Source organism: Natator depressus, chromosome 15 (assembly GCF_965152275.1).
Source record: "Natator depressus isolate rNatDep1 chromosome 15, rNatDep2.hap1, whole genome shotgun sequence".
In the NCBI taxonomy this organism is placed as follows: Eukaryota; Metazoa; Chordata; order Testudines; family Cheloniidae; genus Natator; species Natator depressus.
The window spans coordinates 3,840,301-3,864,504 of NC_134248.1; the positions used below are offsets into that span (position 1 = coordinate 3,840,301).

Consider the following 24,204-nt stretch of genomic DNA (forward strand, 5'->3'; position numbering starts at 1 on the left):
TTCTTGCAGCAGTGCCAAGGTAGTTCAGTAGGGGGCGCTGTGCGCTCCCAGCTCAGTGCTGCCCTCCGGGGGAGGCGGAGTGGCCTTGCTGGCGCTCCTGGCCAGCCTGTGTCCTCCTTGCTCCAGTCTGGCTGTTTGAAAGAGTTGAGCCTTCTGTGACGAACCTCTGGGCTCCTGGCCAGGTCTGTGCTCGAGCTGGAGGATGCCCCCCCCGCCTCCTGGGGTGGGACAAGCGTCCCTGGCAAAACCAAACCACTCCTGGTGCAGAGTGAAGGCAGGTGGCACAGACACGGCAGTGCCTTGGGAGACTGGTCCATGCGTGAGAGTCCTTGAGGGGGTGCCCCCTGCGTTCCTGCCCCCTGGGGACGGGATGGGGGTTTCAGGCCTGTGGCCCCTCCCTGACCCTGCTCATCAGCTGCCCCTGGCCCCGGTTGATGTGGGAGTGGGCTGGGCTGGTGCTGCTGACATCCCCTGGCTGCTCGCTGGGCTGCTGCAGGGCCATGAAAGGGAATCCATGTGTGCAGCAAACTCCGGCCTTTTACATTCTTTAGCCCAATAAGGCTGGTGGCTCAGCATCACTCTGTGCTCTCCTGGCCCTCCACCTCGCTCTGCTGGCTGGAGGCGGCTTAGCGGGCCTAGCGGGGGAGCCAGGCTCCCAGCTCGGGGGACCGCCCTGCGCTTCGACTCATAGCACAGGCCTGCTGTACCAGGCAGCTCCAGGGGTTCTCCCCATTGTGCCCTGGCTGCTGCGGCTTGGGGAGCCCAGGGAGCTGGAGGAAACAGCTGAGATCCTGGCCCTGGGCAGCCCCCCGACTCAGCCTGCCAGGGTCTCCGCTAGACCAGGGAGGGGCTGAGATGAGCCTGGAGTTCCCTGCAGGACAGGTGGAGCAGGGTTCGTTGTGCATAGCCCTTCTCCAGTGCCCTCCCGGGGGGATCATCTCTGTGACAGCACCCCTGAGCTTCCTGCGCATTGGTGACAGCACCCCAGGCATTGAGCAAGGCCGGGCGTAGGGTGCAGACTCCCTGGCAGCGGGAGCGAAGGGAGTGAGCAGGAGGGGCGGGGAGAAGGCCTGGAGACCTACAGTCCTGGGGTCTGCCCAGAGCAGGGACAGGCACCACACCATGCCTCACTCCAGTCAGGGGAGGGCAGGCCCCTCTCCATGGCCAAGAGGGGTCTGATGGTTGTGATGGGGACTCCTGTGGAGGTGGGTCAAGCCCCCAGGCCTCCAAACAGAGGGTGACTCCTTGGCTGGGCTGGGGCCTGGCCGAGGTGGGCTCAGCGTCCCGCTGTGTGAGCCTGGCTCTGTTGCGTGGTGCCAGGCAGGTGCTGCGGTGCCCGTGTCCCTGCCCGAGAGCAGGGGGCCCTGGGGATGACAGTGCCAGGGCAGCGCATGGAGCAAGAGATCGCCTGTGATCGCTGCTCTGGGAAGGGGGACATCTCCCGCTGACCCCATGGCAGCCCCTCCCCTTGGCTCTCCCCACAGGGTTGCGCCCTGGCAGCGTGGCCTGCTGGACTAGTCCCCAGCCCAGTCTGTGTGGCGCGGCCGGTCGCAGAGGAGGGCATGGGGGTGCTGGTGTCTGGCGGCACAGCGCTGTTCTCTGTGCTCTGGAGGGGCAGGGGCCCTGGTTTGGCCAAGTGTAACCCCTGGAGCCAGGTTCCCAGGGCAGCCGTTCACTACTACCCCTGCAGGTGGGCTTTCCCCGGGCAGTGCCCAGGACTGGTGCCACGAGCTGGTGAGGCGGGGTGCTCATTGGAGGCCCAGGCAGTGGGGGCACGAATGCAGTCTGTGCAAAGGGGCTGGTTCTGCAGCCAACCCTGCACTCCTCGGGCGCCTCCGCAGGAAGTTGGCCAGGTTCCCCCAGCCTGGCAGCGCCCTTGGAGGGGGAGGTGGGCGGAACGTGGGCACTGTCCCTGAGTCTGCCCCGGGCTGCCCCACCTGGGGACTCTGTGTGCTCCAGAACTGGGGGGCAGGGCTGCAGTCTGGTGCCCTCTGCTGGCCGTGGGCCTACGCTGGCCCAGATTAACTCACCCCTGGCTGAGGGCTGGGTACCTGTGGGGCAGGGCGGCCATGGGGGTTTTGCCTGGCTCTGTGACGGGGGGGCCCGGCTGCCCTGGCCGTGGGGCGGGCCTCGGGTTGCTGTGCTCAGAGGTGATGCCTGGTGCTGCTGTTCTAACATGGCTCTCCTTGACTGGGCTCTCTGCATCTCTGAAAATGCTACCTTGGACTGGTCCTTTCCAAACACTGTGGCTGGCAGCGCCCACCCATGATGTGCCAGGAACCCCTGCCCGCCAGGATCTCTCCCGCCACACCCACATGCCATCTGCGCCATTCTCCCCGCTCCTGGCCCACAGCACAGGTAATGCCCTCTCCCCTTGCATCCAGCGTGCCCTCCTTGCTCCCTGGCCTTTGGTCTGCCCCATATCCTTCCCTCAGGAGCAGCCCCCGGGAGGGGCTCTCTGTGACACTGCCCGCTGCTGCTCTAGGGGTGCAGTGGGAAGGAACCCCAGCCCTGGCTTCTCTAGAGAGCATGACAGCCGCCCAACGGGATGTGGCACCTGCCCTGGTGACATGAGAGCTGGTGCAAGGCTGCCTCTCCACTCCCCATCCTGGGGTAATGGGCTGGCAAGGTCCTCCTGAAACCTGACTGAACTGGGGGTGGGGATGCCACGCAGCCCCTCCCGAGCAAAGCGCACCAGTGCCAGTCAGGCTCTGTGCCCACGGGAGGGTGAATCGCTCAAGTCCTCACTCGGCTCCTGTCTCCCCTTCCAGAGCCCGCACGGGAGCAGCCCTTCCAGAGAGCCAACTCGGTGCGGGAGCGCGTCCGCAAGTTCACCTCGGATTCCCTGGCCCAGCCTGGTCCCAGGTCCTGCAGCCAGAAGTGGGAGACCCCTGGCAAAGGCTCCTGGGTCCTGCAGCAGCAACTCCTGCACCCCCAGGGTGCCTGGGGCTCAAAGGCGGGCGGTGCCCAGTGCACAGCAGACTTACCCAGCGGTCCCCGGTGCGGACTCAGCCCAGCGCCACTGGGCCATGCTGCCCTCCGGGGAGCCAAGGAGGGCTCGGGGGGCCCCCCAGCCAGCAGTCGTGTGGAGCGCCGCACCTCCTCCTCAGAGGCAGAGGCTGCGATTGCCGGGGGCCCAGCCTGCCCTAAAGAGGAGGGCAGCTCTGTGGGGAGGAGCCAGGCTGGCCAATCGCAGGACAGCCTGCTGACGTCCCCCCAGAGGCCCATTGAAAACGCCGAGGGTAGCTCGTCCGGCACAGAGGAGCCTGGCGCCCAGCACGCTGCCTCTCTGCCCAGCCGCCCAGCCCGGCCCCAGCCTCCTGCCTGCGGCACCAAGGCCAGCGCCAGGGACGAGGACCCCATGAAAACACTCTTCACCATCGAGATCAAGGATGGCAGGGCCCAGCCCGTCAGCAGCCGCGTCGTGGGCGCACCGGGCAGCCAGCGGGCGGGTAGGTTCCACAGCTGCCACGGCGGCCAGGCTGAGCTCTCGACGTGTGGGTCTCACGGCTGTGCTCCTGGGAGAGCTGGGAGCAAAGGACAGCCGCTGCTGAGCATGCCCAGGTGGGGCTGGCTCTGCAGCCCTTGGGGGTGCAGCCTAGCCCTGGCCCCCGCCTGGCTGCCCACTTGGGGTCCCTCTGCCACGCTAGGATGCCCCACAGTTCCCCCTCTCCCCAGGCAGATCAGTGGGGCTCACGGGAAATCAACAGAGCCTTGACTCGCTCTTGGAGCTGGGCTGTATGGCCCCAGGGCTGGCTGCCCCTTGTCCCAGCTAAGGGAGTCTCGGCTCCAGCCGAAGGGCTGTGGGACGCTCCCCAGGCACTGGGTCCCCTGGCTGTTCTGCTCCTAACCCCCAGGGAGGGATCCCTCCCAGTCCTGCCCCAGAGCTGGGGAGCGCCTCGGCTCCCCTCACTGTGGAGGAGGCAGGTTCCCTGCTGGGGAGTCCCCTGCCAGGGCTGGGGGGTCCCTGTGACTCTGGACCCTCCCTGTGCAGAGGCCAGCTGTGCCATCAGCTAGGGTGAGCTTCACTCTGCATGGTGAGCCCTGGTGCTCGGGGAATGGACTCTGCCCAGATCCTGCATGGGCTCTGAGAGGGCTGGGGGCTGTGTCCTCTATGGCTCGGCAGCTGGTGGGGTGGGGGCGGGGGGGTCGGATCTGAGTCCTGTATGGTTCCGTGGGGTGCTGGCGCGAGTGCGATTGTTGGGGGTGGGGGCAGTGCTGAGATAGCCGCGGCCGATGCTGGCTGCCAGCCTCTACTCTTGTGCCCTCCCTTCCTAGAGCTGACCCTGGGGCTGCGGAGCTCGCCCATCCGGATCAGCAGCACCGGCACCGGCAGGGTCAGCACTGCCAGCAAGGTGAGCACTGCCAGCAAGGTGAGCAGGGTCAGCACCCCCCCCCCTCCCCCCCACACACACACACCGCGTGCACGCCAGGGCTATGGATCCAGCCAGCGCTGCTGCCCCTGCAGGCCTCTGAGTCCTGCCCTGCCGCACTCTATGCCAGGTGCCACCTGGGCACGTCCTGCGGTGCAGGCTGTACCTGGGGGGGTGGGCGCTTTAACAGCGCGGTCACCCTGCCCTGCGCAAGGGAAGGATGCTTCGGCCCTTGAGCCGGCAGCTGCAGGAGTTTGCCAGCCCTGGCTGTCTGGGTCCGGGGGAGCAGGGGGCACAGAGCTGGTGCCAGGCACTGTGGGGCTCTGGCTGTGTGAAGGGGGTGGGGAGGGAAACAAATCCCTGGGCCTCCACTGGCTCTGCTGTGAAATCAGATCCATGGGCCCTGTGGCTCCCTGCTGGGATTGGCCCAGGCCTGTCCCCAGCCCCCCAGTGTATTTGGGGGCTTGCAACTGAGGCCAGCGAGCGCCTGGTGGGGAGCTGCTGTGGCTGCCCCCCTCGGTGGCCAGGTCAGAGCAGTGTTACTCCAGGAGCTCTGTGATGGTGTGGTCTGTGTGAGGGGTGGCAGCCCAGCGTGAGGAGTGTGTCCCCATCCCCCACACCCTCTGGGGATCCTGGCCTCACTCTGGGGTCACATGGGGCCAAGTGACCCCATGAGCCACGGGACAGGACCCCAGAGCCCCGCAGAGTGCGGGGTGGTACCTCTGCCCCAGACCCCGCTGGGTGCAGCAAGAAGCTGCCCGTGCCGGACCCTGCCCATCATGGCCCCGGAGGGGGATTCTTGGGAAGGACTGGAAAACGGACCTCTTCCCCCCCGCCTTCCTTCTAGGGGTCAGAGCTGGCTGGTGTCGGGGAGAGGCCACCTAGCCCCTAGGCAGCTGCTTGGAGCTGGGATTCCTGTGTGTGGCCAGGCGTGCACCTGGGGGGAGGTGTGTGCACTGGGCATGTGACCCAGGTAGGGGGTTGTGTGTGTGTGTGGGGGGGTGGCCCTTGGAGCAGAGGCAGCTAAGGGAAACATGCAGCCGGGCGCACACCCCTGGGGGAGACAGGCCTGTGCAGCTGGATGTGTCCCCAGGGTGGGGGGCGGGTGTGTGTCGCCAGGCGCGTGCCTCCAAGTGGGAAGAGAGGGGCGGAGGTGGGTGCGTGTGGCTGGGCCCTGAGCTGGCCCGGCATGGTTGGCGCTCTTGGCCATGTAGGGTAATGCTGAGCACTCAGGCATGTTGCAGTGTTTAGGAAAAACAAAGGCGTCAGGGCCAGGCTGCAGTGGTGTTCGAGGTCCAGCGGCCGTGGGGCCCAGGATGGCACCAGGCCTGGCACGTGCCCCTGTGGGTGGCTCCCCCTTGTGGCAGGAGTGTCTGCATCTCCCTTTCCCCAGGAGGTGCAGCACCAGAGTCATGTCCCACCTGGCCCCTGGAGCTGGAGGAGGGGCTGAGCCAGCCCGGCCCTCCCCAGGGTACATGAGGCACCTCTAACTGAGTCTGCGGCTCTCGGCCACTCTGCGTCCAGGACCCCCGTGGGAGCCACGTTCGGGGGGCCTCCCTGCAGGAGCAGCCACATGGGCTCTGGCCCAGCCACCACATGCAACCCTGGGGCTCCTGCACCCTGCCCTGAGGGAGCAGAGGGGGACTGTGGGTCAGGATTGAGCGGCATCCACAGGGCTGGTTGGGGGAGGAGGGCAGCACCTCTGGGAGCCGTGCGCTCTGCAGGGACAGCTCTTGCTGGGCGTGGGGGGGCCGGTGGTTTCTCCCGCACTAATGAGCTAACGCGGCCCCGTGGCCCGGCTGCGGCCCGTCAGCTCTCATTAAGGTATTAGCGTGGCTGGCACAGGGCTGGGGAGCTGGGTCTGCCCGGTGGGAGAGTGCAGGTGGCAGGTGTGCGCTGAGGCTGTCCGCAGGGGAGGGGGCAGGAGGAGCAGCCCACGACCTCTTCCAGGTATGGGTGGCCAAGGCCATGGAGTGCACTGTGGGGCTGGCAGGCACTTGGGCGGGGGACCAGGGGGGCTGTGCTCTCAGGTGCCCATGCAGAGGGTGAACAGTGTGGCTGCTGGGGGGTGCTTTATTCCAGGGGCCCCTGCGGAGGGCGCTGCGTGCTCCTGGGCCCTAGAGGGGGCAGGCTGAGGGGGGGCACTTCACTCCTGCTGCCGCTCGCTGCCTGGGAACCTGATCTGCCTGGCTGATGCTTTATTTACCAGCCCTGCCAGGTGCTCAGTGCCCCCCAGGCGAGCTGGTGTCAGAGCAGAGTCAGCTGGTGGGGCTGGAGCTGCCTGCTTGGCTTGCTTGCCATGGAGCCCCCGGAGAGGGGGCAGCAGCTGGTGGGGCAGAGAGGTTTGGTTCCAGTGGGTGGAGCAGGCCTGGCGTGGGGGTGGGACGGGGACAGCGTCCCTGCCAACGCTGGCACTGGGCTGTGCACACCGAGGCCATGGGGAGGGAGGGTGTGGAGGGAGGGAGAGCCTTTTGTGGGGTGTGGGAGGGCATAGGGTGAAGACGGGGACCCACTGAGGACTCCCAAGCGGAGTAGGCAGCCCCGCTGGGGAACTGTGTCTTTTACCTCGCTCCAGAGGAAATCCTGCCCCTATGGCCCATGGAGGCCTAGCCTGGGCCTGCAGCCAGCTCCTGTCTGCATTGTGCTCTCTCTGCCCCCAGACTGGGCACCGCCGGCCCAGGTGGAGGCATCCCCTCCTGCCGGGGAGATCTGTACACGGCGGCGCTGGTGCGGGGGTGAGGAGCTGGCCCTGTCAGGGCACAGGACGGGAGCTGGGAGCACTGCCTGGATGGGCATGGGTGGTGCTAGGAGTCTGCCCCTCCCCAAAGGAACTGCAGGGCTGAGGGCCCTGCCTCCCCCTCCTTAGGGTGTTGGGAGGGGACACTAGTGCTGGCCTGTGGTAGCTGGGGTGCAGGGAGTGGCACAGCTGGGTGCTGGTCTGGGGGAGTTAAGGGGAGCAGTGGGGAGCAGCATGGCTGGGGCTGGGGGATTTGGGGGTGAGTGTGGTGGGGGGCAGCATGGGGGGTGGTGAGGTGAAGGCGTGGGGGCAGCATGGCAGGGGCTGGGCCGCTCTATCCAAGCCCCGCTCTACCTTTGATTGACCCCTTCCCCCGTTTGCTGAGGGCTAGACCCCGGCAGGCAGCTCAGGGGAGCCCATGCTGTACGTCGGGGTGGGGAGGCAGCAGGCTCAGTGACTGCAACATGCCCAGCTGCATGTCCTAATGCCTGCCCCCCCCGGCTTGGCCACCTGGCCCGAGTCCATCACTGCCCGGCCTGCTCTGGGAACTGTCCCAAGTTCAGCATCTTCCCACCCGGCTCCTGTGTCGGCCCCTCTGCCCAGCCCCGGCCTGTGCGATAAGAATAGCGGGGCTGAACACAAAGCCCAGCCCCGGGGAGGGGCAACACCCAAGAGCCCCTATAAAGGGCTGGGAGCTTGCAGAGCCCACCGCCCGGAGCTGGCAGTGAGAGGACCTTGACCATACTGTGTCTCGCCCCGGGAGCCTGCGGTGTGGCAGCGAGGGGCCCTGCCGTGCCCGCATCCCATCCCCCCCCAGCATCATGCCGGGGGTGCACCTCCCCAGCTTGGACAATGCCCGGGACGCGACGGTGGAGGAGATCCGGCTGGACCTCCAGGCCTTCCAGCTGGCCACGGAGAGGCGCCTGGAGGAGGCTCTACAGCAGTTGCAGCCCCTGGCCAACGCCCTCAACGACTTGAAGGAGGAGCACCTGGTGCTGCGGGCAGAGCAGGCGCGCCTCGGCCGGCAGCTGGAGGTGCTCACGCTCTGGCTGGGAGCCCAGGATCTGGAGGAGAAAGACCCCAGCACCCTCTTCCTGGAGGCACAAGATCCATGTGCCCACTTTGCAGGCACCGAGGAGCCCAGCAGCCCCGTGGCCCATCCGCCCACCTTTTCCAGCACCCGCAGGCAGTCGTCTGTGCACCTCTCCAGGGGCAACAGCCTTGTGAGTGTGCGGGCTCTGGGCAGGGGAAGGCAGGGTGGCAGGCCCACTCCCTCGAGTGGACAGCTTCCCCGAGAGCCCGTCCCACGGGCAGCGTTGGCTGGCTGTGTCTTGGGTCCCTTCTTCCTGCCAAGGGGGAAGGAGGCAGGGGTGGGCAGATGTTGCTTGGGCAGAAGCCTTGGCCTGCCCCTGCTGGCTGAGCTGCAAAACTACTCTGGGTACCCAGTGCCGGCACCTCGCATACCCCCCCCCTCCCCCCGCTAGGGCCAGAGCGGGCGGCCAGCGTGGAGCTGGCTGGGTGAGTTCCCTGTGCTCCTGTCGGCCCTTCCCCGAGCTTTGGCCCCTGGAGAAAGGGAAGCTATTGCGGGGGAGCCCCAGAGCTGGCGCCAGCTGCTGCTGGCCCAGGCAGGTGCATTTTCACGGGGGATTAACTGTGGCTGTGGCAGCAGATTACAGCTGAGGGAGACCTGTGCCAACCGAGGCTCCCATCACCCGGAGCCAATCCGGGCCGCCTGCCTTGCATTGCTGACATGCCATCTGGAGCAGCCTGTTGTGGTGGGTGCTGTTGCCTGCCCGTGTTTGTTTGCAGGAACAGCTGGCCTGGGGTCTCTTTACACCGGCTCCGAGCCCAGCCAGGGAGCTGCGCCCTCCGGCGAGTGCTGGGGCACTGCGCGGTGTCAGAGCTGCTCGAGGCTGTCGCTGTGAGCGGGATCTCCCCTGGCTGCTGGGCAGGGAGGCACGGGGCTGCCTGGATCTGGGTGTGGCCCCTGCAGGGATAATCTGCCTGAGCGCCAGGGCTAGTGGGGCTGCTGTGCACAGAGCCCAGCGGGCCCGGCTGACAACAGGCGTTAGGCCCTGCCCTAGGGTTGGTTCCTCCCATCGCTGCCTGCCTACCACCAGCCCTGGCCACAGAGGCCAGCCTCCTGCCAAGGGCCCTCGGCATCTGGTCGGCTCCTGCCCCAAGGGCTGGTGGGAAATCCCAGCCCTTGGTCCCCTGGTGTTTTAACCAAAGAGAACTGACCCCCAGCAAGCAGCTGGGCAGAGAGAGAGGCCGCGCTGCTGGCCGTCATGCCCAGCCCAGGGGGGCTGGGTCCAAGTGGAGCCAGAGGGCAGCAGTGCTGTATATGTTGGCCTGCCTGGCTCTCCTGCCCCATCCCGTCCTGCCATGGGGGGCACCCTGCTCCAATGGGGCTACTGAGAGCTGGACCCTCAGACGGCCAGCGCCGGGGTGCCCAGGCTCTGCTGGGGGTGTGTGAATGGAGCGAAGCAGGTGTGGTCTCAGCCCCACAGCTGACACCTCAGCCCCTGCCCACAGGCCTTTGTGGTGCTATTTTGGGCCTGGCCGGCTGCCCGAGCTACATTCGTTGGGGGTTGTGTTGATAAGGAGTTGGCACCACATGATTGTTCAGAAGAGGCTGGGCTTGCCTCGTTGCCAGGGCAGCTCCTGATCCCCAGCACAGGATCCTCTTTCCGATAAGCCTCTTAATCCCCCTGGAAATCCTGTGCTGGAGCTAGAGGCGGGCGCTGACCTCCCCGGCCCCACGGTGCCTGCTTCCCAGCCCACCCGCCTGACCCAGGCAGCGCCCCTGCTCACTGGGCAGTGGGGCCTGCCTGCTGCGGGCAGCCGTTGCTCTCTGGGTGTATCTGGGCTGTCTGACCTGTATGCTCACTGCTGCGGATCTTGGATGGGCTGATTGGACCCTCATGCCTGTGTTAGGGTTGCCATGAAACTTGACAGTAGCCCTGTCCCTGACTCCACCGTTCCCATTGCAGGGTTCCGCGTGAGGCAGAGAGCAGGAGCTGAGGGTAGGGAAGGAATTGCCCATCCACAGGAGCAGTACATGTCTGCCCCACAGGCTGGACTGCACCAGGCTGCTGGGCTCTGGTGGTGTGGGGTGATGTCTGTGGTGTCATGGAGCCACAGGATTGGTGCTAGGGCCAGCTTTGGAACAGCATCTGGGAGGGAACCCTTCCATGGGCCAGATCCCCGGCGTCTCTCACTTCCTCCAGGGGAAGCCACGTGGCTTCCCCGCCTCCTCCGACTGGACCTCTGGGCCTGCAGCCCCCCCTGCTCCACCCCATCAGCTCTGGTCAGCGAGTCCTGCTGAGACAGCCGAGGGGGACTTGTCTGCTCTTGGGGAATGCATGCACCTCGTCCAGCTTGTGCAGTGATACTCGCAGTGTTGTCAAGCCAGTCAGGTTTATTAGTCACTCGGAGCACAGCACGGGACGGCCTTAGGGTAGCCCAGAGGAAGGAAGGGTAAAACATCGTCCATTCTGGGGCGCCCAGCCAAGTTGTAGTGAACTCTGGCTCTCCGTCCGTCTGACCTTGGTCCAAATCCCAGGTCAGAGCCCCTTGACTGCCACTAGCAGCCAACGCTTGTCCCCCAGCTCACACCTCTCCAGACCCCTGTTTCCGAGCTGGGGAAATGCTGGGGAGCCCCCTTGCTGGGAAGTGGGGAAGTCCAGATGCCTCTGGGTCCTTGCTTGCTCGGTGTCAGCGTCTGGGTAATTGGATCTGCTGTTGTATTCTCCAGAGCACCATTGAACTTGAACCTAAGGCCCAAACAGCTAGGCAACACCCATATCTGTCTCTTCGCCTGCCCAGAGTGCAAGCAGCCCTTTTCCACATGCTAGTGACAGTCTAGCACATAGGGGAAACTGAGGCACAAATAGATCTCCTAAGAAGATTACGAAATATTCCTGCTTTGTCACATGTGGCTCAGTGGCAGAAGCCCAGGACTGGGAGACAGGACTCCTGGGTTCTGTTCCCTGTTCCTGCACTGGCCTGCTGGGTGACCTCTGTCTGTCACATCCCCACTGTGTATGGAGATAGTCAGGGCTGCCCCCCAGCAGAGCTCTACTTATGGAGTGGGGTGGGGGCGGCTTGGGAAGGGCAGGACAGTTCAGCCTGTTGTGTGGGTGTAGAGGATTGGCAGATGGAGCCTCTGCTGGGCTTGCTGGTACTGCCTGGCTCGATGGGTAGCGGGAGCTGGGCGGATGGTCAGGCAGTGGCATTGGCAACGCAGTAGGTGGCGCTCTTCCCTCTCGTCAGCCCATAGCTAATACCCAGCCTGGCGCTGAGGGCACGGTAGTACTGGAGCTACCCTTTACTAGGGGTGTAAAAGCAGGTCCTCGGCTGCTCGTGGGCATGTGCCCCGGCATGTCTCCCCAGGGCTGGGAGCTGGGCCTGTTGGCTGAGGGAAGCATCCGGAGCTGCTCTCCCTGTGGGGCCGGGGGATGTATGCGTGGGGTTTGCCTGGGCCCTCTGCAGGGCAGGGCGCTCTGCAGCGGGGGGGAGGTTCTCGACATTGGCCCCTCTTGTTGCAGATGGAGGCGGAGCTGGTGGAGCAGCCCCAGGTGCTGGTTCCAGAGCCGGAGCTGCCCAATGGGATGGAGAAGGCCCAGGCGAGGGAGCCGGAGAAGAGGAGCAAGCTGAGCGCTGAGGAGCTGAGCAGGATCGAGGAGGAGGACGTGCTGGATAAGATGGTACATTGGGCCTGGCTGAGCCTGCCCTCTGCCTCTGTGCTACCCCAGCCGGGCGGTGGCTTGGGTTTGAGGGGGCAGTGGGGCAGGGTGGGGGTGAGGCCAAGGTGGGGGTAGGGTGACCAGATGAAACAGACAAAATATCGGAACGCATGGGGGAAGCCCCCCCCCCCCCAAAAAAAAAAAAAGTGCCCGAGCAGTCAAAGCCGCAAAATTGGGACAAATGGCGCCGGATTGCGCATTGGTTGGGACGCGGGACAAAGAACGGAAAATCGGGACAGTCTCGATTTTATCGGGACGTCTGGTCACCCTAGGTGGGGGCGAGGCTGTGGTGGAGTTGGGGCTGAGGCTGTGGTGGGGCAGGGTTGGGGGGTGAGGCCGCGGTGGAGTTTGGGGCTGGCTGTGGGGCAGGGGATGAGGCCGCGGTTGCTGAAGTTGCTGGTGTCGTGCTTGCCTTGGCAGCTGGACCAGACGTCGGACTTCGAGGAGCGACGGCTGATCCGCACTGCCATGCGGGAGCTGCGCCAGAGGAAGAGAGGTAGCTGCTCATGGGTCCCCGGGTCTTGGTGGCTGGAGGAGCCATGGGCTCACCCAAGGGCCTGTGTAGGCTGGGGGTGGGCACCTTGACCCTGGCAGCAGGGCTGTGGAATGGAAGCAGCAGAGGGGGGGTCAGAGAGCCAGGAGCCGTGCTACCGAAACCTGAGCTGGCATGGGGATGTCTGGGCCCTATCCCAGGGAGGGGCTCGGCCATGGAGGCAGGCAGGCTCTGTAGCCTTTGCGGATCATTGTGTGTGAGTCTCTGCAGTGCCATGGCCATGGCGCCGTCTGGCATGGCAGCATCATGGGCGAGGGGCAGCAGGGGCCTGGCTGGGAGAACGTCCCCATTCCTCCTGCTGTGTCTCCGGCTCTGTCAGGGCAAGGAGTTCCCCACAGGGCCCTGACTCCTGGACTGTGTAGCGGAGGATGGACTGGGCTGGGCACCCCAGAGAGGCTGTGGTGGCTCCATGCCGGGCAGCATCCATCGCCCCCGGTGCCCTCATCTCCGCGTTAACGCCATCGCCCGCGTGCATTTGCAGAGCAGCGGGACAAGGAGCGGGGCCAGCGGCTGCAGGAGATGAAGAACCAGGCCGCGGCGGGGAAGGCGGCCCAGGCCACCGAGACCACCACCCAGCAGAGCACCCAGTCGGCTGATGGTTCAGCCCGCCACACACTCACCAAAACTGAGCGCCTCGTCCAGTCCAGTAAGGGGCCCTGCAAAGGCCACTGAGCACTACCGCTTGCTCTCTCAGCCTGGTCCCGCTCACACCCAGCACAGCCCGCTCTGTGCCACCCTAGCACTGGCCCCCTCTGCTGATCTCTTCTCTGCCACCCTGGCACAGGGTCGTCTCTGGGTGCCTGCCAGTCTCTGCTGGTCTCTTCTCGATCATCTCCCAAGGCGCAGCCCCTGCTCTTGGAGTCTCTCTCTGTTTCTCTCTGTCCTTCGCTGTCCCTGTGAAGACGGTGCTTGGCTGCCTGGGCTTCACTCTGAAAAAGGGCTCCTGGGCCCAGCCATCCAGGACAGCTGGCAGCCATGGGGCCTGGCTCCCCACCGCCGAGAGCATCCAGCACGCATGTGCTCTGCCTTGCCGTGAGTCTGCTGGGCTCTGGAGGTGCAGCCTCTGTGCCAAGAATTCCCTGCTCCCCAGGGTGGCTCCAGGGACATGCCAGCTCAGGGAGAGCTGGAGTAGGCCAGTGTGGAGCCTGGGGCACAGGACTACACCAACCATGGGGCCTGCATGGGGAGCCCCCAGCGAGCACAGCCCATGGCATGGTGGGCATGGAGCCTTTGGAGTGGTCAAGGGTCTGTAACGGGGCCCCTGGTTAAAGCTGGGCCTCCCTGGCTGGCTGGAGCCGTCCCTGGCCTCACCTGTCCCTTCCTGCGCTTCCTCTACTTGCCAGCAGCCGCTGCCCAGGCTGGCATGAACTCAGGCGGCCAGCTCCTCCAGCAAGCCCTGTCCAGGGGGGTCTGTCAGCAGCTAGCAGGGAGGGCTCCTGTCCAGCACGGCCCCCTCCTCCCCCCAGGGCTGGGACTCTTCTCTCCCCCGTTGGCCTGTGCACCCTGCCCTCAGCTGCACCTTCCTTCCTACACCTGTGGCTCAAGGAGCCCTGGCTCTTACGGTTCCTTCCTGTTGCCACCTGCCTTCTCAGGCATACAAGGAAGCTTGGCCACATGGGCCCTTCCACCAACTGCTCTGGCTCCCGGCCAGGCCAGGCTCTGGCTGGGTGGCGCTCTCCTTGGAGAAGCCTGCCTTGGCTTCATACTGCCTCTGCTCCTTTTGTTCACTGCCACTGGCCTGTTCTCTCCGGGCTGGGGCAGAGCCTTCTCTGCATCTCCTGCCGCCAGGCTGGGCCTCCCTGCCTCTTTCTGCCCCATACTCTGTGTTGTCTTTGGAGCCTGCTGCACACACCCCCGTCGGCCTGGCCTTTGCGGAGCTTGCTGGCCTCGCTCAGCTGCCTCTCTGCAGCCACGCCGTCCCTCTGGCCCTGCCCTCTCCAGGGGCGGGTGCTGTAGATGTTGGCCTCGCCCCACCCTGGCTGACCCTTCTTTGTCTTTTCCTCCCTTTGCAGACGACGGCACCAGAACCTCCCGTATGACAACAGTGGAGTCGAGCTACACAAAGCGATCAGAGAGTAAGGGCCCTTTGCCCCCTTCTGGCCTGCTCTCCTGCCGCCTGGTGGCAATTCCCCCTTCCTCTGGGGGCACCTGCTTGCCCAATGGCGCTGGGCGCTCAGCCCCGGGGGGGGGGCAGGCACCCGCTTGCCCGTTGGCACTGGGCGCTCAGTCCTGGGGTGGGGGGGAGGGGCAACCACTTGCCCGTTGGCGCTGGGCCCTGGTGGAAGCAGGGTGCAGCGCCTCTGGGCAGCGCCAGGCACAGGGAAAAGAGAGCTCCCACTACCTCCCTCACCAGTGTCTGAGGTTCTTCTCCTTGCCTCTGCAGATGGCAGCACGTTCGTCCAGACCAAATCCTCCTACAGCTCCTCGTCCAAGAAGGTGGGCAGGTGAGTGACCCCCTGCTGAATGGGCAGTGCCCTCTGGGAGAGCTCCTGTGCCCTGGGGAAGGTGGAGAAAGGCATGGCAGCTCAGTGTGGGCCGCTTGCCCCCCCTGCTGGGATCCATGGGTGGCACAGGCCTTTACCCACTGTATTTCGGTGTCCTCAAAGGTCAGCGACCTTGGCTACCCTCCACCCCCCAGCTGCTGTCACCCAGCCTGCTACCTGTCCTTCCAGCAGCCCTGCGGGGTGTCAGCCTTTGGGGGTCTTGTGATGTCCCATGTGGCTGAGTGTCCAATGCTCTGTTGGAGGGCCAGGAGAACCCAGTGCCTGTCACTTGGGGATCTCAGACCCCACTGATTTAAGGCTCCCACAACCCTGAGTAGTGTCGTCCCTGCCACACGAAGGCAGATTCTCCCCTGGTTTGGGGGGCCCAGCTGAGACCTCTGGGCCTGCATTCCTGGGCTGAGCACCCTTGCCTGCAGCTGAGTCTGGGGAGCTGCAGCTGCTCCTTGGGCCCCCCTGGGTGGAATTGAAGAGATCCTTGCACCCCTTCCCCGGGTGCTGTTGGGACCTGGCTGAACAGAGACCTCCCTCCCATGCTGAGTCTGTCTCTCTCCCTCTCCCAGCATCTTTGACCGCGAGGACGAGAGCAGCTCGCGCCAGGGCAGTCTGGCCGCTCTGGAGCGGCGCCAGGCTGAGAAGAAGAAGGAGCTGCTGAAGGCTCAGAGCCTGCCCAAGACGTCGGCCACACAGGCGCGGAAGGCCATGATCGAGAAGCTGGAGAAGGAGAGCGGGAGGTGGGTGCGGCGGGGGCGGGGCTGGGCTGGGCTTGGGTGGGCCGATGCCGTGGGAAGTCGACCAACATGCTGTGTGTGCTCCCCGTAGCCCCTCGAACCCGGCCATGTCGCGGGTTGCCGTGCAGCGCTCCTCGAGCTTCGGTGTCCCCAACGCCAACAGCATCAAGCAGATGTTGCTGGACTGGTGCAGAGCGAAGACCCGGGGCTATGAGGTCAGTGCCCCCCTTCCCCTGCAGCTCCTGGCCAGGCTGGGCCCACTCCCTGCCCCCCATCCTCCGGGGCTTGGGTTGCCAGGTCCAGAACACCCAGTTGAAAAGGGACCCTGAAGGCTCCGGTCAGCACCACTGGCCAGGCTGTTAAAAGTCTGGTTGGTGGTGGTGCCGGTGCAGTGGAGCTGGCAGGCTCCCTGCCTGGCTCTGCGTGGTTCCCGGAAGTGGCTGGCATGTCTCACCTGCTCCTAGGCAGAGGGGCCACCAGGGGGGCTCTGTGTGCTGCGCCTGCCTGCAGGAACTGGCTCTCATTGGCTGGGAACTGTGTGGCCAATGGGAGCACAGAGCAGGGGCACAGAGCTACCTGGCTCTTCCACCTAGGAGCCGGAGGGACATGCCAGCCGCTTCCAGGAGCTGTCTGAAGTCAGCGCTGCCCAGAGCCCACACCGGGACCCCCCTCCCCCCGGAGCCCACCCCCCCACACACACTGCAACCCCCTTCCCCAGCCCGGAGCCCCCTCCCACACCCTGAACCCCCCATTTCTGGTCTCACCCCAGAGCCCGCACCCCCAGCCCAGAGCCAGCCCTCCCACACCCCAACCACCTGCCTCAGCCTGGAGCCCCCCTCCTGCACCCCAAACCCATCAGCCTTGGCCCCACCCCAGAGCCTGCATCCCCAGCCGGAGCCCTCACCCCCTCCTGCACCTGGTGAAACTGAGCAGGTGAGCGAGAGTGGGAGAGAGCGAGTGACAGGAGGGAGGGTGAAGGAGGGAGTGGGGCAGGGCAAGGGTATTCAGTTTTCTGCAATTAGAAAGTTGGCAATCCTATCAGGGCTCCTAGCAGCAGCAGGCCCTGCTCACCCCCACCCTCCTTCCCCTACATCTCCTGGCCAGGCTGGCCTCTCCTTTCCCCGCCCCTTCACCCCGATTCCTGGCTGGATCAGGCCCCAGTCCCCACCCTGCTCCCCCATCCCCTTCGGCTCTTGGCCAGGGCCTGCTCTCATCCCAGCCCCTAGCCAGGCTGGGGCCTGCTCCCTCTCCTGACCCTGCCTCTGTCCCACAGCACGTGGACATCCAGAACTTCTCCTCCAGCTGGAGCGACGGCATGGCCTTCTGTGCCCTCGTCCACAACTTCTTCCCCGAGGCCTTTGACTACGCACAGCTGACGCCCCAGAACCGCCGCCGCAACTTTGAGGTGGCCTTCTCCTCGGCAGAGTACGTCCCCCTCCCCTCCCCACTGTGCAATGCGGGCCAGGGCTGGGTCCCTGCCTCGAGCTCAGCTCCGTTGGGTCAGGAGCATGGCACTGCCCTGCTAAGGCTGGCGCAGGGAAGCAGCAAGTGCCCCTAGGGCTGCCTCTCCTCTGAGCTGAGCCGGCTCCCTGCTGCCCTGCCACGTGCTTGGGGCTCTCAGGCTGGCTCTGCTGCTTCCCAGCATGCCGTCCGTGGCTGCTCTGGCCTGACGCTGGGCAAAGCGATGTCCGTGCAGGTGCATAGGAAGCCAATGCAGCCCAGTGCTCAGTGCAGAGATGTTGGGCCAAACCCCTCTCGCCCCGTAACACTCAGAGCCCCAAGCATCGCTGAGATGGCCCCGGAGCAGCCTTCGCAAGGGTGATTCGAATGATTCCCCAGAGAGCTCCTTCCCCATAACCGGCAGCCGCTGCCCCGCCATGCAGCTGAGCACCGACAGTGGCTGGCCTTCCCTGGCTAACCCTGGGCGCACGGAGCCCCTTCTCTTGCCTCCGTCCCCCTCTTCTAACTGCTTGAACGCTGGAGCAAAACCTGTGCAGGCCGAGGCCCCTCAAGCTGCCTGGGGCTTGACTGGCGTCGAGTAGGGAGGGGATGGTAAGGCTGGTGGGGGCCCTGGTGCGGTGCAGCGCTGCAGCCCGGGCGGCTGGGGGCTGGAGCCCGCCCCGAGGGTTGGGGCCTGCCCCGGGGGCTGGGGCGCTACTGCAGCTTCCTGAGCGCCCCCTTTTTGCTTCTGGTTTTCTGAGGTGCTGAGAAAAGGGAGCCGGTCCAGCTGGAGGCTGTCAGCCCCTTTCCTTCCTTCTGTCTCTCCATCCATCCACCCACCTATCCCTCCTTCCCTTCAGCGGCAGGCTAGTTCCTCCAGTGTCTCCACAGGCTGGGGATGTGCGTGTGTGTGTTGGAGGGGATCTCCGAGTTCCCTTGGCCTGTGCAGGCTGCCCTGCCGGGGATGATGTCTGGGGGCCAGGTGGCCACAGACGGAGCGTGGGTGCCAGCTCCCCAGGGCCCAAGTGCTCTTTTTTCCAGTCCGCACAGGGTACAGCAAACAGGTGCGTGTGCCTGGGACTTCCGCCTTCCTATTAATTATGCCTTTTGCCTTAACGGGGACCGGTGCGAGGACCATGAGAGCAATCGATCCCTCCGGCCTGGAAGCCAGGTGGCCCTTCCCCTTCCTCCCCCTCCAGCCCTCGGTGAGCTTCTTGCACCGATTCCAAGCGGAGCCAGGCAAGGAGGGAGCTGGGCCTTCCCCTCTGCCACCCCATCTATATACGCAGCTATATAGAGAGCTGCTCCGCTCTGGAATCCGCTCCTCAACCACTGGTTGGCGCCAGAGCACTTCACTCCCTTCCTCTCCTCCTCTGTCTCACTCTGTTCTTCCGCTCTGGATCTCCTCACGCCTGGACCTCACGCTCCCGCACCTATGACTCCCCTGGCTGTGCTTGTGTAGCCCCGATTCCTGTCAGTCTCACAGTGCCAGTAGTGCAGCGGTACCTGGGAATGCCCCCCCTCCGCATTACGCACCCTCCCCAGAGCATGTGTGAACTGGAGCGTTGTTATGGCACCAGGGGAATGTGAATTGGATTGATACGTTTCTCTTGTTCTCTCTCTCTCTCTCTCTCTCTCTCTCTCTCTTCCCCCCTCTCCCTCCCCCGGACTGGGCTGTGATCACTCGCTCCCCCTTTCCCCCCGCCCCCAGGAAGCACGCAGACTGTCCGCAGTTGCTCGACGTGGAGGACATGGTCCGGATGCGCGAGCCGGATTGGAAGTGTGTGTACACATACATTCAGGAGTTCTATCGCTGCCTGGTCCAGAAGGGGCTGGTAAAAACCAAAAAGTCGTAGCCTATTTACACCCCCGGGAGCGATGGTGAGAATCTTCCTCTCAATCTACCGCCCAGCCCCGGCTTGGCAGTGCCCTTGGCAGGAGGGGGCAGCGAGGGGCCTGGTTGTGCTGTGCTGAGTTGGGGGCTAGCGGGCAGGGCAGGGGTGAACCTGGCAAGGCCTGGGTGCAGCTGTGCAGAAGGTGAGGGGAGAGGGGGTGAGTCCTGCCATCCATGGGGTGAGGGTCCAGGGGGCACACCCCTCTTCCCAGAGAGCAGGCCAGATGTCAGGGCGCCAGACTGACTCTGACCTCAGCCAGGGCTGTCCAGAAACACTGCCAGAGTGTCAGCATCTAGAATAGGGACCGGGGAGGGGAAGAGGACATCGCACCCCAGCATAAAACTCAGGCTGAGCCTTAGCCTTGGACCCTGGCCGGCTGCTCCCCGCCAGGAGGAGGGGTGCCCTGACGAGATTTCCTTCCCCAGCTCTCTGAGCCCGGGATCTGGGGCAGGGGTGGCTGTTCCGAACTGCTGCTTTAATTACACTTCCCACTGTGCTGGAGCAGCCTGTGGCTGGATCGAGGGCTGGCAGAGTGGCTCCCTCCATGCCCCATTGTTCATGCTTGAGCTGGGTTGGCTCCCCTCTGGCAAGGCCAGGGGGCCAGTGAACTCCTGGGCCTGGTGCTTCCTCAGTCTTTGTGTCCCGCAAGAGCAGAGTTCTCGTCCCCAGCGCCTGCTCCCAGCCCAGGGCAGTGAGGCTGCGGGGCTGAGCAGAGGCTGAGCAGGGGATCAGGCGAGGTGAGCGAGCCCTCCCCCTGCAAAGTGCCTCCTAGTCATATATGGGCAGGCAATGGGAGCAGGGAGCCTGGAAAGTGTGACTCAGGCACGTCCATCACGCTGCTCCTTGTTAGTGTTTGGGCCTGTCTGGGGGCATCTCTGCTCCTGCTGGAGCCTCCCCGGCACGCGGGCCCTGTGCTGCGCTGAGCACGTTGCAGGTTCAGCTATGTCTTTATAAGGGCAGGGATTCTCCTGAGGCTGCCTCAAGCTTTTCCATCACAAACCCAGCCAGGCCTGTGCCTGAGTGCCCCGTGGGGGGAAGGGGGGAACCAGCTGCCTGGGGCTGCATTTCCAGAGGTGCTGGAACCAAGGGGAGCAGCAGGTGCTGGCCGGGGTCACCTGGGCTCCAAGCCGGCCAGAGCCAGGAGGGCGCCCCAGGCCGGAGATGTCACTGCAGTGATCGCCCACTCTCTGCTGCAGCGCAGGACTCAGTGCATTGAAAGAATCGTATGGGGCCTCGGCCTGGAGCAGGATGGGGCAGCATCGGCACAGCTGTATGAGTGGGGAGCTGCAGGGCAGAGGGCCCCTGGGGTAGTTAAGTGGGCAGGGGTGGGGGAGCAGAAGCCTTTACCCCCAGCACCGGTGCTCTGTGCTGAGTGCCCAGCAGACCCTGTGCCAGTCTTGGCTCCCACATCCCCTCTCCATGCCCATGCTGGTGGAAGCAAGCAGGCACTGTTGGGGGAGGGGAGCAGGAGGTGCCTGCCCCCTCCTGGCACTTTCGGCCAAATGCCTGGAAGCCGCTGGGCCAGCGAGCCCCTTTCACTCCCAGCGCCAGGGGTCCTGGCAGGGAGAGCCGGGTGTGGCGGAGGGCTGGGTACCGCGTGTGCACGGAGCCCGCGCCCCCCTTCCGGGTGTACAGCCCTGCCCGCCTGCTGAGCCCTCCCTTCGTGCAGATCAGCAGGTGGGGGCGAGACCAGGAGGCTGGGGTGGGAAGCCCAGACTGCAGGGCCGTGGGGCAGCCAGCTCAGCACAGGTTCTTGTGTGGGCCCCAGCTGGCTGCTGTGTCCCTGGCTGAGGGGGAGCCGGGCTCTGCAGCTGGGCGCAGTCGTGCGCAGCCGCTCCCCTCTGTTCTGTCGCAAGCCAGCGTCCCTTCACTTCTTGTCCCAGCAGTGCAGGCCCCGAGTCCATCTCAGCAGCCCACAACTGACTGGCCGCCCCGCCCCCGTGGCCTGGGCTGGCAGAATAACACACTGCAAGGGGTGCACGCTGGGAACTGTCAGCAGCAAACGGCTGGCGGTTGGAGCTCTGCCATGGCTCACTGTGTGACCTTGGGCAAGCAGTGCCTCGGTTTCCCCACCTGCAGAGGTGGGAGGATGCTGAAGGGGCTAATCAGTGGCTTGGCAGCACGTGGAGCTTCCTGGCTGGAAGGTTTCTGGGTGGTCTCAGTCCTGCAGCCCAGCTCCCTGCACTGTGCAGGCAGAGGGTGGGCTGGGTTGGGGGGGTGAGGCTCCCCCCTCTAAGGCATTGTGGGGCTGAGCTTGGGGGAGGGGGCTGGTGCCTACTCTTTGTGGTGCTGTTGTTTTAATGCTGCAGGTGAGAGGTATTCTGCTGCCAGCAGCAGGCTCTCCCCTGCCTCTGTGAGGGGAGTCAGGCGTGGGCTCTCTGATGCCCTGGGGGCAGGTCCCTCCCCCTGCAGGGCTAGCTGGGGAGATTTCCTGCTCTGGGCTCTGCCCCGGGCCTGAGCAGTGCAGGGAAGGCCTGGCCCCGGCTCCTAGGGAATCAGCCACTTGCTGACAGGGTGCCTGCCCCGGGCACCAGGGGTGTGGTCAGCTGGGCTTTGCCTCAGCCCCTGCCAGGGAGCTGGCTGGGCCAAGCACCTCCAGGCTGTGCTGCGCACATGCTGGGGGCATGGGCCAGGCTCTCCCAGCCTCCAGGCCCTGCCCTCGCTGCTCAGTGCTAAGGGGCGCCAGTGCCCAGACAGACAGGGGTGGGAAGGGGGCTTTGGCGTTATGGGGCTTTTTCCCAGTGAATGGATGGGGTCCTGGGTTCTGGCTACACAGCAGTCTGCTGCTGTACCTGCAGCTGCCACCGCTGGGCGCTGTTCTTTCCTGCTGCCAGGTGTCTCCCAGCCTGCTGCCCCATGCCCTCAGAGCACCGTGGGCCCAGGCCTGTTCAGCAGAAGGGGCTGATGTCTGGGGGCAGAGGGATCCTTTGTCCCCCTCCACCACTTCCACATAGGGATCTCACCTCAGCACACACCAGGCCTGTGAACTGCCACTGGCTGCACGGGGAGTCTGTGCCAGCGCTGGGGAGTGGGAGGGGGACGCTGGCTCCAGGTGTGTGCTCACCCCACCAGCCCTTGCTCCCTCTGCAGTTGGGATGTCAGATGGGCCTGAGTGGACTTGAAGGCACGGATCTCCCCTGAGTGTGAGCTGGGCAAGGCGTGGCACTGGGTTACCACGTCAACTCCATTCTTTCAGGCCTGCCCCTCCTGTGCTCCGGGCAGGGCTGCTCTCTGCTGGGGGGCTTGACATCTCTGCAGAGCCCCGGTGCTCCCCCACTATTGCCTCATGATTTAGCCACATGCCCCATTAAAATCCACTCCCCCCATTCCAGTCCCAGGTAGCAGAGCCCAGCCAGCCAGCGGGGGAGCTGCCACCTCCCGTTTCCTGCACTGCTTGCAACAGCTGCCGTGGCCCTGTGGCTAGTGCCAATGGCTCCCAGCAGAATCTGACTCCGGGAGCCTGTGCTGGGGCTCTGGGCCAACGAGGTCCTGCTGGGTGCAGAGTCTGGGCCATGGCCAGCCTGGTCTGTCTGTCCATATTGCTACAACGTCATCTGTCTCTGCTGCAGCTTCCCCCTGCAGCCTCTCTCCTGGGGAGGTGAGAGGCGCTGTGTGCCCATGCTGCAGGTGAGGGGCTGGTACAGCACTCGTAATCCTGCTGCTGTTACGCATGTTCTGGTGCTGCAGGTCGCACCCCAGCAAGCCCAGGCCTGCCTGGGCTCCCACCCGCCAGCATCCTTCCCAGAGCTGGAGGACTGAATGGGCTCTGGGGCCTGAGCAGCCATGGAGGGCACCTGGCTGGGCCTCGGTGAGGTGTATGGATTGGCAGTGTGGGATGTGCCTGCCTCTGCCCATGCAGTACCTAGTCTGCCCATCTGCACCCACTCACTCCCCTAGCTTGTATCTCAGCAGGACTTAAAATCCTGCTGGGACACCGGGGGCGAGCCTCAACCCAGGACTGATGGAGTCACAGCCTCTGCTGGGGAGCTGCAAAGAAATTGGCTTCTTGGGCCTGGGAGAGGAGGGTGAATCTGGGAAGGCTGGAGTGTACCCATAGGCCCCAGGCAGCATGGCATAGGCCTGGCACGCAGGCCAGCAGGCAGCCAGCTGCACTGGTTACCAACGGGGCAGTTTGCAATCAGGAGTGTTGGGGGGCAGACCAGCAGCCTCCTCAGCCACCGTTGACTTCCAGAGCTGGGGAAGTGGTGGGGTGGGGAAGCAGTGCCTGAGGCCTTTGGAGGCCTTGGGCTACCCTGGACCTAACCCTGCGATCTGCCCAAGCCCTCAGCCTGCGGACATGAGGATAGGAGTTGAGGGCACTAGCCGGATCAGGCGCTGATAGGCTGGGCCTGTGGAGAAAGGAACTCGCCCATCCTGGGGCGAAGGAGACATGGTGGCAGCAGCAGGGCATGCAAAGGGGGCACAGGCTGGTGGCAGGGTCCTGCTGCTGTGTTCTCAGCTGGGCACAGCCTGCCCTCGGCCATAGGGTGGGAGGGGATGAGGGCGCACAAGGAGGAAGTGTGGGGCAGGAGGCTCTTGTGGGTGGAGGGGGCAAGTGCCGACATGCAGCTCAAACATAGGGCAAGTCCTGAGGGGTGTGTGGTCAGGGGCTCGTGCAAACATCTGCCCTTATTCCGGGTGCCTGCCACCCCCATGCTGGCACTGGAGCTAAAGCTGCAGGCTGCCCCGTTCCTGTCAGGGGGGCCAGGGGAGAGAGGAGGCTGCCATGGGACCCCAGGGGTGGGAACTGAGGAGGGAGACAGGACAGCGACAGGGAGGGGTAGCATGTCAGCTCCCCAGATGAGTTGCGGGGGGCTCCCCTTTCTGTGAGCATATCCCAGGCACAGGTTCACACACAGGCTGAGGGCACGGCCCCCTCTGGGCACCACAGGCTGGAGGTGAGCAGAGAGGCCAGGGGTGTGTGGGATGGCCTGGGGCTCTGTGAGCGCAGCTGCCCTCAAGTCAGGGCCAAGGTTTAAAGGCAATGGGCCCTAGCCTTGGGCCTGCAGCTGAGCAGGAGGCCCCTGGAGCCAGGCAGCTGAGGTGAGTGGGCATGGGGCCAGGTCACAGCTCAGGTGGAGAGGAGCAGGGGTGGGGATGTGGGGGGGGAGGAGGCAAGGAGGGCTGTGAGGAGAGAGAGCAGGATATGTGGCAGGTGCCAGCTGTGGGGGTGATGGGGCCAAGGCCCTGGCTGGCTGGTGAGGGCCAAGGTTCTGGGCAGTGGGT

General features: G+C 65.0%; 1 protein-coding gene across 1 annotated transcript in view; it reads left to right on the top strand.

The window, feature by feature from the left end:
* SMTN (smoothelin) overlaps positions 1-24,204 on the top strand; it is a 51,970-nt gene that overhangs the window by 26,232 nt on the left and 1,534 nt on the right. The window contains exons 10-22 of the mRNA XM_074972510.1: positions 2,257-2,358; positions 2,772-3,452; positions 4,279-4,373; positions 11,661-11,819; positions 12,279-12,354; positions 12,893-13,057; positions 14,424-14,486; positions 14,795-14,855; positions 15,476-15,646; positions 15,735-15,858; positions 16,917-17,068; positions 18,125-18,254; positions 18,795-18,964. Of these exons, the coding sequence (XP_074828611.1) occupies positions 2,257-2,358; positions 2,772-3,452; positions 4,279-4,373; positions 11,661-11,819; positions 12,279-12,354; positions 12,893-13,057; positions 14,424-14,486; positions 14,795-14,855; positions 15,476-15,646; positions 15,735-15,858; positions 16,917-17,068; positions 18,125-18,254; positions 18,795-18,964 (2,149 nt within the window). The remainder of the gene's footprint in view (positions 1-2,256; positions 2,359-2,771; positions 3,453-4,278; positions 4,374-11,660; positions 11,820-12,278; positions 12,355-12,892; positions 13,058-14,423; positions 14,487-14,794; positions 14,856-15,475; positions 15,647-15,734; positions 15,859-16,916; positions 17,069-18,124; positions 18,255-18,794; positions 18,965-24,204) is intronic.